Raw genomic sequence first — 20,682 nt, 5'->3', positions numbered from 1 at the left:
AATGCGTGATATTTAATAGACTTTAAATTACCGATACGTAGACTCAGGTATATATATACATAATTGTATGTATATGATAACTACAGCAAGAATAATACTACAAAAGTCATCCTTATTTAAATTAGACACTGATTTTTTTATATGAACTGTTAACTGAAAGCGGTTTATTTTATGATTGTTTTTAACCATATCGTTTTTCTGTTATGTCTGATTTCAAAGTCGAAACACAATTCGATTTGTATACTCAATTGTCAAATGTTCTAGTACAGAATCACAAGTACATATGTCAATATTAACATCTTTCAAATAAATGGTCTCAACTGCAGTAGTTACCTAAAAAAACCTTTTGGTAAAACGAAAGTTTCATCAGTAAGATCATATTTAATCCTACATGGTTCATGATCCATAAATTATCTGATGTTACCGACATTAAGTACTGCATCCAACAAAACTTATCCTACATTAATACCATAACTAATCCAAAACAAAAACAAAATTCGAAATTAAAACAAAAATCCTAAAAATCAACTAGCGAAATCATGATTATTTGTTCATGAATTTTTATTGCAACTAATATGGAATTTTATGGCTTTTGAATTAAAAATATAGCGTAGCTTAATGACCAATAAAAATAAGGCTGCCAAATGGAGCTTCCTAAATCAGGGGTAGGTAGGTAGGTATATAGGTGGGGGAGTATATTTTTACGTTACAAAATTACGTTAAATAATTGCTAACTGTAAACGTTTTGCTATTATTATTCAGTTTATTAACTCTATCGAGTTACTTCTATGTTGTTTTCTTACAAATAATGTCACGATTCGAGATAATTAAATTCCTGAATTTTTGTGATGTTTAAACATTACTTCAAACAGTGAGATGACTTGTCTTATATTAATTGAGGATTGTAATTACAGATTTTAATACCCTTTTCACAGTAGCATGTGGTCAAATTTGCATGCATTCGTTAGCAATCAAATCATTAAAGATCCTAAAATTATTAATAATATAATAACCAACTATAAGCAATATATTTTCATTTATATGATATCACAGCAGGTGTCGATCATAACGAATATAAACATTAAGTTGACTACTTAATAATATATAGAAAAACAAATTTTATATTTTACAATGGATAAATTCAACATTACTTAATATTATGTAAATATTTATAATTTATAATACGGGCTATATTTTATTTAAAAAATAGAGCCTTATACAAATAAGTTCGCATGCAAAGCCGGGACGGGACGAATATAAGACGTGAAAACAGTCTATACACGATATGATAGAAGTTTTAAAAGTTATGTATATTTAAACAGATATAAATACTATTTTGTTGTAAGTTATCTTATAAAAAATACAATTTATAATATCACGTTGCTAACATATTGACAATGATAATTATACAATAATAACCATGACATCAAAAGTCAATCCTAATAGTGTTGCGTCATCAAAAAAAGTTCCGTAAAGATATAATTCTCTCCAAATTTGACACACAATATTCGCGCGTTAGAGCACTAAGACTAATAATTATGTAAATATTTAATTATACACGAGTAAAACCTGTTTAAATATTTTATTTCCATGTCCAAAGTTATGATGTCAAAGGTTAAAATGATTAGCATTAAAATATTTTATCACGGGACAGGATATCGTTCATTTGTAACGACTTCCTGAATTATTTATCTCAATCTGAAGTATTCATACCGATAGTATCCATTACTACTCTCCATTTACGTTTTATAAATTGTAATTTAAATTATTGAGACTACTCTTTCTTTTTGCGTCTTTGCCAGAATCACAATCATTCAGATAAAGTGATTCGTCTGGCGTATTGTTTTTATTTAAATCTTTATTAACGACATTTTTATGTATTTATGTGGTTACACAGTAAATGAAAAAATAAAATAGAATGGTGACACCATTATTTTTCATGACTTGAATGTCGTAGGAGAATAGAAAGAGAAGACAGAGAACAGAGCATAAAAACATTGCCAGAAAAGTACCTTTTCCTATGGAAAAGGTAAGCTTGGGATAAAACCCTGATCAGCGTGGTTATAACAGGCTAAACACTCTTGTGAGATACTAAACAATGGAATGATTGTACTGTCATGATGATAATGATGATTATTTTTAATATTTTGATGATTTTGTACAATTTTTAGCATTTATAAACGAACACTTGAGTTTTGTTAACTCATTTTATGACTTAGGCTGGGTTTATTTGATGACAACGTTCTTATTCTTTATTGAAATTTTGAATCTAAAACTGCTTTGCAAAGGGCAATTTCTTTAGTCACATTGGTGGTTCAGTTTTAGTGTTTAAGCATAGAGCAATTATTACTACCTAGGTTTTATAAATTGGCACTGCCCTTATGACAATTGAACCAAAATTAAATCTACCTATCTAATAACTAGTAATGATTTTAAAAAAAATCATCAGTTTATTCCCAATAAAAAAAAGTTGAGGGCAGTTAGTGGGGCACTGAATGTACGCAAACAACTATTGGCAAATATATAGAAATAAAAAAACTGTGTTGTCACAAATAACTATACATTTTGTTCCTAGTCACTAGTTTTTTTAGTTTCAGCATTTTATGGTTTGTGGTAATTATTAAGACGGTAACGTTCGTCTTCTTTCTTTAAATTTTAAAACAAAAACAAACTTTAAATTACAACACCTTTTAATACCTTGTCGTTGGCCAGTATTAATTATTGGGACAATATATCCAGTTCGTTCAATCGCTCTTTTTATTCACGAATATTTTATCTGTGGCCAACATCCGGTATTGTGTTCCAACGCGCCCACAACTCGAGTACTCGGGCGTAGTTATCAAATGATTTGGGTACACAATACGATAATAAATTTAGACAAACAACTCTCATAAATGAACTATTTATCAACTCTTAAGCTCGCAAAAGATAATTAATGTTGAAAACAAACTACTTATCGTTTTAAATGACTGAACGTGTTAAGTGTGAATGAATTTTATAATCGTAAGTATTTTTACAAATATTTTATAGCCAATTAATTAAAATTACAAAAATCTTAGTTTCATACAGAATTTAAATTTGCTTATGAACTTTGCACTAAACAGATATAGACTTTAGATAATTGTGTGACACCTTGATATTTAAGCTCATAGATTTATTTAAGGCACTTATAGTAATATATAATCAAATTAAATCTTTTACGATTTCGGAAATACGAGACTTTGCAACAATGCTAACAGACCACCCGTAATATAAGATACTGATTGTTGTTCAAACTATTATTGACTTTCTGTATATCTCTGTCTATAATTAAACATATATTACATTTGTAACCCTGATGCAAAATAATGAATCCAATTTATACTATACAAAACACTACACTGTAATTAATACCAAAAGGTAGTGATGTATGCAAAAAGGTAATGATGTAAAACTCAATATTACTGTAATAGAGTGTAAATAGTAAGTACCTAAAACAAAAATTGCTACAAGCTAAAGATCAAAATACATATTTTTAGAAAACTCTTCTAATAAGGACAAAATAGATTCCTATCAATTTTGTTAATAATATAAATATTTAGTTATTACATTCCAATGTACAGTATACAGTTCTAAAGTATATCTATAAAACATATGGAATCAATTTAACTGCATAGGTGCAACCAATAGCGGATGGAAAGTGCGGGCGGAGGCGGCTTCCGCTTTAGTCGAGTCGCGCCGCCTTCAGAATATCAAACGAAACCTGATTTCTATCGAGTGGGCCTGAGATTATAACGCCTACTCTACTCGTACTAACAGTGTATTTTCTTTCAGTTGTAATTATAGTTGTTATAAAACAGCCTAAATTAGAATGTTCTATTATATGTTATGTGTAGTGCTTATATCATACCGAGCCATTAATTAAATTTCATATTTATCAAAATAACAAAATGTCTAATATATTGAGATGCTAGTTAATTTCAATCAGTTGAAAGTAGCTTTCATTATTTTCTTATACATAGCTATATTTCAATGAGAAAAATATCTATGAACTAATAAACTAATGTGAATTTTGTGACTTTGCTTGAATATAGAGTTCTGCACACATTTGAAAAAATATCTTGAATGTAATGATAATAAATGAAATGTACTCCATCGCATTTCAGTTATGGACCGTTATCACTAGTATATCAATATAAGGACATAGACAATAGTAAATAATAAATTAATTGAAATTATAATGTATGTGATTTATATTAAACCTGTACAATAACTAGAGTATACATAACTGTTTATAAATATGATTATATATTTTTCAAGTTTGTTTATAACTTTATAAATGAGGAAAACAAAAAGAAGTAGCTAATGGTTGCTCATTTCCTTGTAATACAATGAGAAGGCTAAGGTGTCGTTTTCACTATAGATGCCCATTTAGGACACCCATTGTCACTTCCATTGTTCGTCCATAATTGGTCTCATATTTCGCAACAAGTTGAGTGATGGTGCTCGCAATTACTGGAAGCATATAATGCATTGAGGTTGCATTACATTACAATGTTTAGCATAAACAATCTATAATTACTCTGGCATTTACATCAATGGGTCTCAACTTCTACGCAGATGTTTCTGCGCCTCAGGTAGGCACACAATCTTCTCGCAAATCTTTCAATGGGTACTCAACGGAAGTTAAAAAACCGTTAAGATGAGAACAAAAAATGGAGCAACTCCAATGCTGAGAACAAACCGGAACACGTTTACACTAGTTTTTATTTATATACTTTCAGAAAAATATTTTTCACTAATAAGATCATCGAATTTAGGGTCGTATATGTATGAATTATAAATATAACAGAATCATGAAATTAAGATGTAACAGAATTATTTATATTGATTTTTATGTGTTATATACATGGTAATTATCGTTCAAAATTATAGACAAAGTTTATCTGTTTGTTTTTTACAGTCTCACAGCAAAGGTACAACTTTATAAGGCTTATTATTGACCTAAGAATCCACTTGTTATGATATTGGTAGATATTACTCATGAAACATAGTAGGTATAGTAATTTTTTTGAAGAATTACTAGTCAAATAATGTAGGTATATACTAGCATGTTCATTGCTTCCATTTCACAAAATTTGATATTAGGGTTTTACAGTACTAGGATGTGCCATCATAAACCTTTGAATGTCATCAATGTCTGTGTTTAAAATCATTCAATTTCTCCTGCCTCAGTTTAATGTTTTTGGGTAACATATCTACACAATATATAAAAACGTTTCAACATGTGACTTGTTACGTGTGGCTACATTTTTACAATAGAATTAAGACGAATGAACAGTTCAGGTAGATATTTTTTGTTAAGAAATAGTTATTCTATCTCACTATCCATTCACGATTACAGTGACCGCTACCCTTTTTGTTCTAAGTTAATAACAAAGATTTCAATCAATGGGGGGTGTATATTTAAATCTTTGGTTAATATTCACAATATATTCTCCCCTCTTGATTTTCTCTTCACTGACATTAATTCTGTTTAGTCTTACTTAAATAAAGATACTGAACGGATTTTGATGAAGCTTTACAGTATTATACCTTATACACCAGAAAAGCAGAGACTATAGTTTAATAGGATTAAAAGGATATTACGTTGAGCGAAATATGAAAAATGATAAATGTCAAGTGAGTGTGATGCAGAAGAAGTAATAGCGCAGGTCAATTAATATTATAATAAAATCATTATTATAATAATAATGGCTTTTATTTGTATACAAAGGTGTAAGTAACATTAAACTTATGTAAGAATAGGTATTTATGACGCAGTTTGATCATCGTCATAGCGAATGACTAATTTGCGAGTACAGCTGCTCTAAAAAGTACCAATTTAATACAGATGACAATGTCAGTCATATTTGATGTCGATTGCGTGACGCATTCTTGAGCAGATATGGCACCAAGTATGGGAGATCAAACTAAGAGAACAACGCAAGAACAACATACAACAAATTTAGATAGAAACAATTAGATTTTGGTTACATGGTAGTTTTTAATGTGCAGCGGATTATGTATATTATTATAAATCCCAGAGATTATATATTTATATCAATTATCACGTTAGATCCTTTATATCACCAGTCTGGAATAATTGGGAAACCTTGTTCTGGGAGCATACTGCTATAAAAGATTTGGGGATCTTAGAAAAGTAAATTAGCCCGAAAGCTTTCCCATTGAAACGTTATTGAAGTTGTTTTGCGACGTAAACAATCGATGTTGGAAATGCATCAACAAATGCCTTGATAGTATAGTAGTAGCCTATCTTAAGATTATCCAAGAAGAATAGTCAATATATGTCTTGTTCGGCAAGTTAATTTGGGTGAGGTATAGTAAAAAATGAATGAAGTCGAATAATGCTGAAGACATTTGAGCAAGTATAAGGGTACTGACAATACCTGAGAAGATTACATCAAAGAGAAGACTACGAAAATTAATAAAAACACAATTAGGTATTAAAATATTCAAGCATGTGGAGTACTTAGTTTTAACGTATTCGATACGCACATACAGCTGCCAATAGCCGGTTTCATTACATAATCGTAATTTATAATTAACATTAGTTTATGTAGGTACTAAAATGTTTAACCAATACTTTAAACAGTCACAATTATAACGCTGTATCCATGAGTTTCTTACTTGTAACATTCTTAATCAAATTATCGAAAAAACATTATCATGTATGTCTGTTGAATTGAGACATTTTATAGAAGATAAAACTAAGGTTTAAGTTCAAAAGTCAACTGATTTAGGTATAGTATATAGCGTGGAATATGTAGGTATTATCTAACTTGTGTGTGAAACGTTATCAAATCGCAAAATTTACTGTACCTCAAGAAAACTCTGATTGATTCTCTCAACGTATAGGTTTATACCCGGGCGACGTAAATTGAAAGCAAAGAAACGGCTACCCAAATACTAATCAAGGCAGGAAAACAAGAAACGATGCAATATCAAGGTTTAATAATAAAATATGATTTTAATGACAGTAGTTTGTAGTGTAAATTAGAACCACAACCGTGTGGTGGTGTGTGGCGTGGCGTGGCGTTATCGTTCGTCCTTGACACAGAGACACCGCGTGTACAACGCGCCTTATTGTCGTTGCAACCTTGCGAAAATTACCGCCCGCGATAACAGACGCCGTCGTCGTCGTCGTCGGTTCGTCGGCACGACGCCGCGCTAGTCTTTTTAACACGCGTATGCCAAAATTTATTTGTGAATGAATGAGAGCGTTACGTGTCCATGAATTAAAACATTGCCAACCTAGAATGCCCTGACTTTGAATACTTACAATGATTAATGAAATAATAATCATTCAAGCTTTTTTGTTAATCATACGTATGTTATATCTATACGGTTCTTGCAATCTAGGGAAATATCAGTTGCGTGACCAGACAATCTGATCAGCTATGAAATGCCAGTACATAGCTGATGCACCACGAAAGTGGGCGGTATCCCGGTGGCGCGACTCTCGCCGAAACGGAAACCCAATTCCCGGATGCGGCTGCGCGGGGGGATCTCGCCGGAAGCTTGGTAAACGAGCACATCCGTTGCCGCCGCCCGCGCCGCAAAATTTGGCACCGCGAGCGCTCGCAGCCCGCTTCCGGCCTCCGCCCCCCGGACCGCTAACGTCGCTCGCCCGCGAAAATAGCGGCCAACCGCTCCGTGTACGCGGTTCATTCAGTATGGCCGCCTTCCATTCATAAAAAGGCGAGCCGCGGGTGGCATGAAGAGCGGCGGAGGGAACGCGGCCTCTCCCGCCGACCCGCACCCGCGGCCGACGCCAGTGCGGAATGTGCCTGCGAACGGAACGGTCGTTTCGTCGGAGCGTAGCGCTAGCGCTCCCGGTTTTCCTTTAAAATGTGTATAAGAATAAGTGCAGTGAATCCGCACGAGTTCGGAACGGTTACAAAAAACGTCGTCGTCGAGATCAGGAGTAGAAATCAACGAAGAACTTCAGCGAGGAAGTGAGTAGCGGCCATATTGCAGTGATAACCGCGCGGCGGGCGGACGAGAATCGAGGCCGGTGCGTGGGCCGCCCCCCGCCCGCGCCAGGTGCCGCTCCGGACCGCGCCGGTCTTATGAACCTTCCCGTGGATTTGCGCGACCGAAATTCGGTGGTTCTGTCGTATTTTTGTGTGTCAGTGAATCTTCCGGCGCGGTTTTGGTACGGCACAATCGTCCGCCCGTCGGCGGTAACAAGGAGCTCAGTGCTGTGTGTGGGACCAGTCGGTCCAAGTGCCCTTGTGTAACGAATGTGTGTAGGAGACGTGTGACCGTGGAACGTCTGTTTCGTAAGTACTTATGACATCCTGACGTGGGACACCTCGCCCACCGAACGATATCGTGAAACTACAAGAGAATACGTCTCGAATCTGATTTGAGCTGGCCAAGAGTCATTACTATTGGGGATACGTAGCTAGGAGTAGGTAGTGATTACCAGGATTGCAAGGAAATCATTCTAACATGAATGACAGAGGCAGCGACGCCTCGCCGCGCCGCCTGCCGACCGCCGACCGTCACACGTGCAACGATCAGCGCCCGCTGCGTGCTAAGAGACAGTCTTTAACTAACGAGTTAATAATAATGCTTTCATTTATACTTTACTTCTATTGAAACGTCGTTTGTAATTTACACTCAACTAACAAAGCGCTATTCATAATCCTAAACAGGCGAAGGACTAATGAAGCCAAACATCGTTAATTAATATCAAACATCAATTCACCAATGTAAGTTCAGTTAAAACTTTATTGAAAGTATGTCATTTGAATAATAACTGATATTGTTCAGCGTGTACACGAATATATAAATTTTCAAGTTATTATAGCAACAATTGGATGAATTTCGACAAAAAAACTTTGATAACTGCGAAGGCAGATAAAGTATAAATTGTAAACAATTGCAGTAAACTGTTAATATCTTGTAACGAACTCGACTGATAACGCCTATATTTAGACAAAACATAATATGAACGTTATATTTAAATTAAATAACATCGAAATTCCTCTTTTTGAATTGTCAAACGTATTGACAACCCAGAAAAAATCTGAATGTGAATATCTTCAAAAAATACAAATAAACTGCATCCACATTATAAAGAATCAAATAAATATAACCTCAAAAATAACTACCTAGGTTTAATGCAATAATAAATATTATTGACGAATATCATAGGAATAGTATTCCTAGTTATTTATAATAAGTAGTCAGGTATACAAAAATTCAAAATTTAGTAGGTACGGTAATATTACCCTTAATGATAGACATGTTTAAATCAACACTTACCTACGGTTGCTCTACAAATAAAATATGAATAGAAAAAGTGAAATCATAACATGCTTCATAATTTACATTAAATTAAAATGTATACAAAAATTATGCTTAATTACAAATTATACGAGTGCTAAGAAAGAAGGTTTAACAATCAAAGAAGGTTTATCATATTTAGAAATTTTAATATGAAATTATATCATACAGTCTTTAATTGACACCAGCTTATACTACTCATAGTATTCGAATATTATGATAACAATCAAGGAAATGGAAAAGAAGATATTTAATAAAAATCGCAACTAAATCAACACTGTTCTATAATAATTTGTGAATAGGATCCCTTCTATTTCTTTATGTAGTTGAAATGGCAAAAAACAATTGACAACCGGTACACCCGTACACAATTGAATGTTAACACACAAGCTGTCGTGTATTGCCATTCAGGATCAGGAGGATTAAGACTGAGATTATGCCTACGCCTCCTTACTCTGATATTTCCCTGGCATATCATATTCTTCAATCGAAGCAGTTTACAATACGAACTGCTTGGGTACTGAGGCTCCACGTAGTGGATTTACAGAGTACCTCGTTAATAATACTTACAAACTAGTGGAAGCATAAGTAATTATATTAAACGTCAATTAAATAGTTGACAGTAAGTAATTAACCTGAACATCGAAACGCCAAAAGCTCGTGATGGAAAAAGTATATCTAATACGGAAAGAATAGCAATCACAATAGATTGAAATGAATAATATAATTTAGAAAAAGAATGGGTAAACTTAGCAAACATAATATTTACAAACACTGTTTGCCTTGAGTACCAACCAAACCCATTTAAATTTAATTTGGAAAGTAATAATGATGTAATGGGAGCATTCCACATCGTTGAAAAATAACTACATTGTCTATAACGATTTGCCAACAACAATAACACCATACGATACTCAATGTAAACTTTCACCGAAACAACTCACTCGGAATGTAATTGCATATACGTATCTATATATCTATCTTTTAACAACTACATTTGTTTTTATATGTGGCTAGCAATAACTAAACCATAAAATAGAATCAACTAAACTCTACTGCTAAGAATATTTTCAGCATGGCAGGAAAACTAAAAAGTAATAGTAATATATCTTCAAGATTGTCTTTACAAACGGGGGTAGTCAGAGACAATATCATCTGACCACGTTGTAATGAACGCTTATTATATTTCGCTCTGTATATTTGAATGCAACATGGCAGGGATCGAGGTTAACGCCGTATCTCTGACTGTACTTTCGTTTGTATCGGTGTTTCCATCAGTGAAGATTCTCTCATAAATGTGAAGTTTTTTGGTATCTGGCAGATTTGAACTTTGAACGAACAAACGTGGTTTAAATCGGGATATTAACCACTAGGCGACAATGTCAAATGTGCTCTTGGAAGAAGAAAAAATCTAATATTACCACGATACATTATTGTCAAATTATCAAGCAAATTAAAGAAAGACAGCAGACAGAAAGCGTCGCTCTTAAATTATGAATGAATGACATTATTATAAGGAATACAGGGACTAATATGACAATATTAGAAGATATAAAAAAATAATAGAAGTATATATATATATATATATTATCAACAGATCGGATAATTAATATTCAAGTTACAGATGTCATACTCATCATGATACAGCTGTCAACATTGTCCAGTGTATAATCTCGAGACGATTATAACTAATAATTACATCGCTATATACCACTATATAATTTTCCTACGATCTACTCACGACAAATATGTACTTATAATTTTCCAGTTAAATCAATATTACGCTGAATTGAATACTATACAATATATACTAAGGTTATAAAGAGAACGGATGTTTTTATATGGAAAGTAAACCACTGCGCTGATAAATTCTATTACCATTTGAATGACATTATGATTTAAGCTGATTTAAGCTATATTTTATGTTTGTATATACAAAACTCATAAGGTTTGAGCATCTGGGAGAAGTCAGGGGCGGGAAAGTAGTTTGTAATAAAAGGAAATGTCTAAAAACGGTAGTAGCTCAAATTTCTGACAGGAAAGTAAACGCATCTGTGTTAATTTATAGTTTTTTTTTGTAATCAATGTGATAACTAAGAATGTATACTTTATACATTCTTACATTCTTTTTATAATACTTAGAACATAATAAAAGTGCTAAATACGATAATAAATATACTTACATTATATCAAGACATATTAAAAATCTAGAGTACATTTAATCTATAATAGACTTTAAAAACTGACTAACAAACAACCCATACAGAAATTGTAAAGTACGTAATAGATATACAGTAACTCTATGTTAAAATATATACTCAATTCCAAAACGAATTCTTTAAATAAATTGGCAACGATATTGCGTACAGACAATAAAAAATGCCGTCGAACTCTGAACTTCCTTTAGCAATCGGTTGACAAAAAACTGTGTTAGGTTGTGGTTTTTTTATGGATATCTAGAATAGATATATAGAAAATATTTACATTTTAATGTCACGCATTACAAGTTTAAAAAACCGCAAAAGTACGTATATGTAAAATCAGGAAAGTCTTTGTTATTAAAAGTACCAATAGTCTCTTCGATTAATCTAGAAACAATTGTACTTTTTGACTGACAGTTCCCCGTGATTCCACCTACATGTTAAAATAATTAGCCAAAGGTAGTGTCCGCGTGATAATCTATCCTCACACCTACTTTTATTAAGATCAAGTACAAACAGACAGACTTTTGCATTAATAATATTAGTATCAAAAGCGAAAGAAAACTGTTTAGATGTTTACTCAGGCGTTGTTTTAGGTAATCTTTAGTTAAGCAAACTAACATACTCGTAAAGAGCACTATTACATTACCTTGCGATAGGATGTCAAAATTGGATTACATTTCATTCTATATTTTTTATTCATAAATAAATTATTAGAAGTTAATTTCACTTACTTTAGTCGAATAATTCTCATAATATAATCGGCTCAAATTCGTTGTTTACTTAAAAAGTGTGCGTGTATGTTTGTACACGTATACTTTACTGTTACAATGGATGTTTTTAAAGTCTATTAATTAAATAACTTAAATATTTGTAATTTAGGCATCCTGTGATACTATTCGTTTAGGACTCATTATAATAGTAATAATAATTTAATTATAGTAAGCCCAAGTACCATTGCTGTGCACATTTCTCTCCCCATAAACGATAGATATTAGCCCATTAAATGTTAATCAGGCGACTGGGTACAAGATAAATATCAGGATTTCCTTCTTCTGCACTTTTGAATTAATCTCGAATATTCTAATAGTCACTTAGGACAACCTTGAAACGAAATGAGTTAGTTATATTATGTCTATACTGCCACCATATTGAGAGTTAGCTTATTATATTATCCTTAAAACTAAAAAGTCAGTATATACCCAGACAGAACTAATTTTTCTGATTTGGAAATAATTTTGTTTTAATCAAAGGATCCTAAACCCACGGATAGCCGATTTGAATGATTGTTGACATTCTAAGTAATAATCACATTTGATATTTTATTACAATAAAATTGTTCTGTCGAGTATTGTAATGAGTTATTTACAAAAGAAATGTGCAGTTCATAAATCATGCATCATACGATAGCGGGAGAAAACATACCTTATATGTTTCATAAAATTAAAAACCAGTGACTTTAGTTGGGTAGAGATGAGTTACTGAATGGTTTTATATATTTAACTAATTTTTAAAATAATATTTTTAAGGTTAGCATTAACAGCGTTAAACATACTGGCCTTTATTTCCTTTTATGTTAGTTACCCTACACTACCTAACACTTATTGTGTTCTGCAAATTAAATAAATTTGACTAATAAACATTCATAAAATATATCTTTTCAAAATGAAAGAAATTGTGAAATTTAAATTATAGTTCATACGTTTATTTTTGGTATTTTGGGCTATTTCTATTTCGGGCTGTTTGGGTTGTGATCAGAGAATTATAAGGCTCTGTAACAGTAAATTATGTACAAGTACAACCCATAAATAATTATAAAATAACGGCGTTACTTACATTACCAATACGTATCAAAATCTTAATAAAACGTTAAAAGAGCTGATCTTTATACAATCTTTCTACAATTTACATGCTTACATGCATGCAAGATCTTTATACAATTTACATGCCGATAGCCACTTGCATCTATTGACTTCCCGGTCCTACAACACTTGATGGTGTTACTCCATCTAGTAGCGGCATATCTATATACTGCGTCTGCTTGTACGCGGTTGCTATCGTTATTTCAAATAATTTGACGTTATATTTTACGGACTAAATTAGTTATTTTAGTCCTGCGAATTGTATTCTATATTTACCGCGTAGCGAAAAGCATGGCACTTTCCACGCCTCCCTTAGTGATTTGACCGTATGGCCGGTATGGGATGAATGATAATGTATGAATGTGATTAATGTAAATTAGAAATCCCATTGTATTACATATTTATTAACTGAACTGTATTTATTTACAGGTGGGGACGATGAGGGAACAGGAAGGCGACGGCCCGGAGAGCCGTTAGCCGGACTCGATGGATGAGTATGGCGGGCCGGCGGCGCCGCCCCGGCCGCCCAAGCCGGCGGCGCGCGTCCACAGGCCGACGGGCGCGCGCCAGCCCACCGTGTCGCTGCTGCGGCCGCGGCCCGAGGCCGAGCGCGAGCGCAACGCCTACGTGGAGGCTCCACGGCGAACTCATACTGCGCCGGTACCCCACACGGCTCATGCGGCTGCTCACCAGCCGCTCAAGCCGGTGACGACGCAGCCGGCCGCCGCGGCCGATAAGCGGCGCGCCGGCGCCCTTCCGGCCGATTCTATTGTGTGCGAGACGTGCGGCCTTTGCCGCTGTGAACAATGTGCACGCCCACGGCCACTTCCCTCCCGCTGGCTGTGCGGCTCGTGTCTATGCAGCGCTGAAGCGTGTGTTGACTACGCGTCGTGTATGTGCTGCGTGAAGGCGCTATTCTACCACTGCGGGAGTGGCGAGGAGGAGGCTGGCGAGCCGTGCGCGTGCGGGCCGCGGCTGGCGTGCGTGGGCGCGTTGACAGTGCCACTGCCGTGCCTGTGGCTGTACTGGCCGCTGCGTGCGTGCGCAGCTGCGGGAGCGGCGGTGTACGCGCGCTGTCGTCGTTCCGGCTGCCGCTGCCCTGAACCTCCGCCGCAGCTCTCCAGTATTATCTAGTCCCGCCGCGTGCCGCCCGCGCCCTCCGAAGCGCCGAATCGAGCGGCGCGAGTCGCGACCGCGTTGTACAAATATTTATTGGCGAACGGAGAGCTTCGGACCGCGCGGGAGTGGACTCAGTGATCGCTGTGCCTGGTCCGAGTGGTGTGTGGTGGCGCGGGGCCGGCGTCGGACGAGAGCCCCGCGCTCACTGAGTGAATCGTCTACGAGTACCTTGTAAATATAGTCGTATAGTGTGAATGTACGTGAACGTGTCGCCCGAACGTCGAAAGTCTCAAATTTTCTTGAGACCGTAACGTGTCATAGAAAACGTTAACGTTAGTATTTTGGGTTCCACACAAATCCAGAGAAGATTAAGAAATGAGATATAAAACATACTTATAAGATGTAGATAATTTACCATTTATTTATTAACTGAATTTGTATTTATTTGTAAATAAAACGACAACATTATATTATAAATACGAATGTTTACTACATCATGCTTGTTTTTTCTATCCCTTTTTTGTATCAATGCTGATTCTGAGACCACCTAAATGATGACAAATCACTAAATTATATAATGAGGTAATGAGATGAATAAATAAATAATAGAAATGACATAATATCTAACAATCATATAACATAGTCTAAAATATTAGACTTTAGTTGTGTGCTCTATCTTAAACTATTTATTGATAGAGCATATTACTCTTTTTAACCTTATCATAGTACAGATGCAATATGCAATGTGATGTCATTTAATTATTTTTTAATCTAGGGATAAAATAATATCCTTCCTATCACTACGATGACATCTTTGACAATCGGAATTCCAATAAAATAATTTATATATTTATATAAATAGATTCCGTTAATGTAAAAAAATCATAAAAAAGTTCCTGATTATATCAAAATGTCTCTATGAAGTCACAAGGTTACTCTTAAAGAGTGAGTATAATTAAATATCTGAACTATATTTTAAAGATTCCCATTGACAATATATTCAGGATAGTTGGCAAATATCTTGATTAAATATACCTGTGCCATCCAATGTAATGAACAATCTGATATATTGATAGATCATGAATATTTATTTTATATATTGTAGCACAAAAATAAAATTTTACCTACTATGTATACAGTAATGGCAGAATTAACTAAAACTGCCCTCTTATGATTTATATGTGATTGGTATTTTGACCAAGTACTTTTGCTAGCCATCACATTCTATTGAACAAACAATATTCATGTTAATTGATAAAGTATGATCTTTTTTTATTAAGTGAAGCTTTAATGTGCAGAAAAGTAATAAGTTATATATTATTTACTAGTCAACCATAGAACAAATATAGAAAAAGCGCACATATTAATTTTTTGCAATATATTCTGTAAATAAATAACTCATGTCTATAAAAAAGACACTAATGCTCTAAAATGTCTTAAAATAGATAGCCAGAAATCTATAACAACGAAAACTATACAGTACTATCTCATCTTTTAATTCTGTCACCAAGAAGCACGCTTGCATGACAGTGCAAATGTTGGGTAACCTAACATATAACAAAGGCTAAGCTTAGGCCTCTTATACCATTTACATAGAACTTTTTGAGGCAAGACCAAATGGTTATCAACTTTCTACATGTAAGTTACGTTTCATGCGATTTCAACTTGTTCAATATTATTTTACACAGTTTACAGAGGCTCTGTTTGATTATTCAACAAGTTTTTATAATGTAAAATAACTAAACATGCTTAACGAATTCAGTTAAACTAGATACTAACCTGACGGCGGCTGCAGCATTTCATAATAATCCATTACAAGAAATGAGCATGTGGCAAGTAAAAAATAATGAATTCGAACCTCCTCCTTTTTTGAAGATGGTTATTTTTAAGAATGGAGAGAGTTGTTATAGGTACTTACCATTATTTTAATACTGCAGTGAACGTAAACAAAAGAAAAACACGCAACTGGCAACGTAGTTAATTATATTACGTAGCTAATTATCATCTTCTAGTTTGCTAATTAATGTGGTAATATATAGCACAACATAGTAAGGATGAGAGAAAAATAGCTGTACATATTATAATTAACTAGCTACCCACCCTGGCTTAAACTAAATTATCTATTGCTAAAAACTGCATTAAAATCCGTTGCTTAGTATAAAAAATCTATGCGAACAGACAGCGAAAGCGACTTCATTTTGTATATTGTAAAGATTATGCGAAAATTAAATATATAATTTTAAATAATAACACACTAAAAATTGTTTTAGTTAAATGTCAAATGTCAAAATGGCGTAAAAATACTTTCATTGGGATATTTTCTCAAGTATTTTTAATTTGAAGAAAGTATTTACTTTTTAATTTTAGAAGAATAAAAAGAATCAATAATCGATGATAGGATATCATCTATTACTAATTATTTATCTAATTAATTATCGATTACTGATTTTTTTATTTATTGATATTACTGATTTTTTAAGACAGAAATTCAGCTCAATGTTCATTGAAGCAATTTGCCAGATAGGAACTCACGTTTTTTTAATTATTTTTATAGTAATATCCGCCTCTTCCTTTGTGACGACATCCTTTTGGCCTATCTTTTTTCTTTTTTAATTATCCTGTACATGTATCCATTGCATTTTTTTAAAATTAGGAACTCGTAAGTTTAACCCCACCCAACTACTCTAATGATTTACGCACTCGTGAAGGATGTAAAGATGAGCAAGAGGTCAGTTCAGTTAGCCCATCATGGCAAATTCACCAGTAATTTATCACGATGGTTTCCAGGAAGAACCACGTAGCCGTCAACCTGATATGGTACATTGATGGCATGTGATCAGTCCACATTACTAACAATACTTCACCTTACACCTAGGAACTCAGTGCAGTTCGTGGTGTTGCATGTATATATATAGGCGCCGATTACTACTTACCGTCAAGAAGATCGCCTGTCTCATTACATAAAAAATTATAACATAATTTCCAAATATGTTGCATAAGTTAACTAAACAGCTTCAAATAATATTTAAAAAATCAGTATCTGTATGGTATAAAAAGCTTGGAACATATATTCGAATTAAAATTTGTCCAAACATTTGTACTACAGTTCCGAGAGTCCAAATGTCAAATGATTGTTTGAATAAAACTTTGAAGATATGCCTGGCGCCAGAGGTAAGGACAACAAGTTTAATGTCGCCAAAAACTGCAGTTCCTGTACTAATAACTAATTTCTGTAGTACCTAATCACGTTTATCATACTAGTGTGTGGCACGAGCTTTATTTGCGGTATCGAATCGCACCCTCCCCACAAGTATCCCATCATTTCTCAGCGCAAGTATACATTGCTCAACTAAAGTCAACTATATGTATTAGGTATATCGAGCTATGTGGCGCGTAGCGGCTCGCCTCTTCCTCTCGCGTTGTCGCTATCCGGCCGATAAATGCCCGGAATGTTACTTCATGATTACAAACATGATAATATAAAGAAAGACGAAACATTACGTTATTATATGAGAGTTATTAAAATATATATCATCATCATCAGCCCACTGCGGTCCACTGTTGGACATAGGTCTCTCCCAAGGCACGCCACTGGGCAAAATATATATATTATTATATGAGAAATATTGTTTAGGTATATTTAATAGGTATTTTAGGATGGAGTTTCGTAAAAGATAATTGGAGCAATATTTTCAATAAATTCAAAACTTTAATGTGAAATATGTAGTACCTACATTTTTATAACTTAGCGTTGTCATATGTGGTATTAGGTACTGCCTATTAAGTATACCACAGATGACATATTAGTTATTAACTTAACTAATATATTGCACACACAAACATAAGCCTGAAGGAAACGTGCATGTAGTTAGGTGTTCAGGCACACGCTTTTGAATATACTTATATGTTTAATTTGTTAGACATAAATACTCAATTAAGTATTTAATAATTAAAAAAAAACATTTTTTCCAGTACTTACTATTTGACAACTGAAGCTGCTATTATTTTCGAAATGTACTAACTCAATAATTAATCGATTTTTAATATTTATAGTTTGTTAAATTGTTCACAGGATTATTCATTCATTCTACATGTATCAGAAAAGGTGTTTATTTTAAAAATATATAAATATACTGTCCACCAGGGTCTACACACTGTTTTAAAAATCGGTCACGATATCGAAGCAATAATGAGGAATGCCATAGATCATTTTCTAAATCCTCTTAGATCCATATCTAGGGGAGAATAATGAAAATAAAAATTATTATTGGTCCATACCAATAATAATTTTTATTTTCATTATTCTCCCCGGCAATTTGCCTACACACTAGGAAGTAACAGTTACTTGGGGGGGAAGGGGATTGTTAGTAATATGGACTCATGACCCAGGACCATATTACTAGCAATGTACCAGGTTGACCTCCACGCGGTTCTCCCTGGAAACCATCGTGATAAATTCCTGGTTAAATTGTCACGATGGGCTAACTGATCTGACCTCATGTTCATCTTATCATCCTCCACTGGGGCCCCGCCAGCGTAAACCGTTAGCGCAGACGGGTGCACCAATCCATTATCATCTATAAAAAAAAAATTGAGGCCATGTGTGGATGCCTTTACATTGTTCATGGGTTAGGTACTTTTATGACCAGTTGAGTAGGTAGGTTCGACAATGTTAGGTCGTTTAAATTGGGACAACAGATGTTGACAAGCTGTCGACGGTGATGTTTGATTGCCGGATGGGCCTGGTAATGTGATAAAAGGATATTATTGGTTATCGGACTTCATAGTAGGGATGTGATAAAATCATTGATTAAGGAAAACATCTATTACGAGTATTATTAATATAATGTTTTTATCGATTTTAATATATAAAGTTGACTATTAAATTTCTGTTTTTTCGCAGACGATTTTTAATCAGTTTTATTCATCCAAATAGCCTTAAAAAAATACCAAGGTGGTTTTTAGACACCGAGTTTCTAAGCAAAAATGGGGTTGTGAAAAAAATTTTGAATATTGGATACTTGATTTATTACTTTAGTATTTACTAATTACCTATATATTATATTACACATTGTTCTCTATATATTCTATTATTATATTATCAAAACAATCGAGTAATCAATAATGGAATTTTTTGCACAAAATCTCACACCCCTATTTCATAGAAACGCTAAGTACCATATCGTTAGGAAAGGGATAGGCAATATATGCTGTCAAATAATGACGTTATTTTTCTGCTATATTTGGTAGAGTGGTACCAAATTATCTGCGTTGCAAACAGGGGTTAATATTAAATGCATACATTATTATATACATGAAATATGATACAATTTTATTATGTTTTTCATGAAAAAAAGATCTTAAGTAATCATTTATTTTAATTTGTGTAAATTGTCCTTTAAGTTAAGCTGTTGCCGCTTCAGCCTTCTTTAAGGATATAGTACTATCCTTATTACAGAAATTACAGGATACAGACTTTTTAGTCCTTTGGAATGTCAAACCCAAAGGAAGGGTAGCACATCAGTGATCATATATGTACGCGACAGTTGCCAATAACTTCAATCGGGCAGATATCTTATTTGGCATTTCAGTTAAATAAAAAAAAACAGAATATTTTATTTGCAATACAGTAAAGAAACAAATAATATACATATTACACATGTATAGTTACAATAAAGATTAAGCAAATTAAGAAATTTTAGAGAGAGAATTGAATTAGAATGAATGTAACAAAAGCCTTTTTTTGTTTTAAGCACAGCTATTAGAAAACTTTTTATTTTAGCTGTTTGTTCTTTTTATACTTATCGTCAGACAAAACCCCTTACGTAGTTTAAATGCCGAGTGGCATTGGCTTCTATCATTTGATCATGCACAGTTATTTCATTTAAAAGATTTTTGTGAGATATTCCACGTTATAGAAGGTCATACATATTATATCTATATTTAGTTGTATAATTTGATTCTATATTTATTAGAAGGAAAACTGAATTTTGTATATCTACATAATTATCATCACGAACAAACTAGACTAAACAAACGTTGGGCAGACGTGTAATACGAAGACATTAGCACTTTTTGTTTTGCGTAGGCGGCACATACATATATTCATTCATTAAATAGGTACATGTATGGGTGCGTACCTACAAAACTTCTTGTGCTATCAT

The 20,682-nt window shown here is 33.8% G+C and overlaps 1 protein-coding gene across 2 annotated transcripts; it reads left to right on the top strand.

Moving 5' to 3' along the window:
* Nucleotides 1-7,793: 7,793 nt before the first annotated feature.
* On the top strand, nt 7,794-15,012 carry LOC131853411 (protein sprouty). Of its 2 annotated transcripts, none has more exons than XM_059204291.1 (2): nt 7,794-7,997; nt 13,829-15,012. In XM_059204291.1, the coding sequence occupies exon 2, from the start codon at nt 13,886-13,888 to the stop codon at nt 14,531-14,533; it is 648 nt and encodes a 215-aa protein (XP_059060274.1). In that variant the 5' UTR covers nt 7,794-7,997; nt 13,829-13,885; the 3' UTR covers nt 14,534-15,012. The 2 variants fall into 2 exon arrangements, with proteins under 2 accessions (XP_059060274.1, XP_059060275.1); XM_059204292.1 differs by lacking the exon at nt 7,794-7,997 and adding an exon at nt 8,006-8,324.
* Nucleotides 15,013-20,682: the final 5,670 nt, after the last annotated feature.

Source organism: Achroia grisella, unplaced genomic scaffold (assembly GCF_030625045.1).
Source record: "Achroia grisella isolate CSIRO2021 unplaced genomic scaffold, CSIRO_AGI_Agris_v1 utg900, whole genome shotgun sequence".
NCBI lineage: Eukaryota > Metazoa > Arthropoda > Insecta > Lepidoptera > Pyralidae > Achroia > Achroia grisella.
Note: the sequence above shows the minus strand (reverse complement) of the source record. Positions and strands in the feature narration are given on the sequence as shown.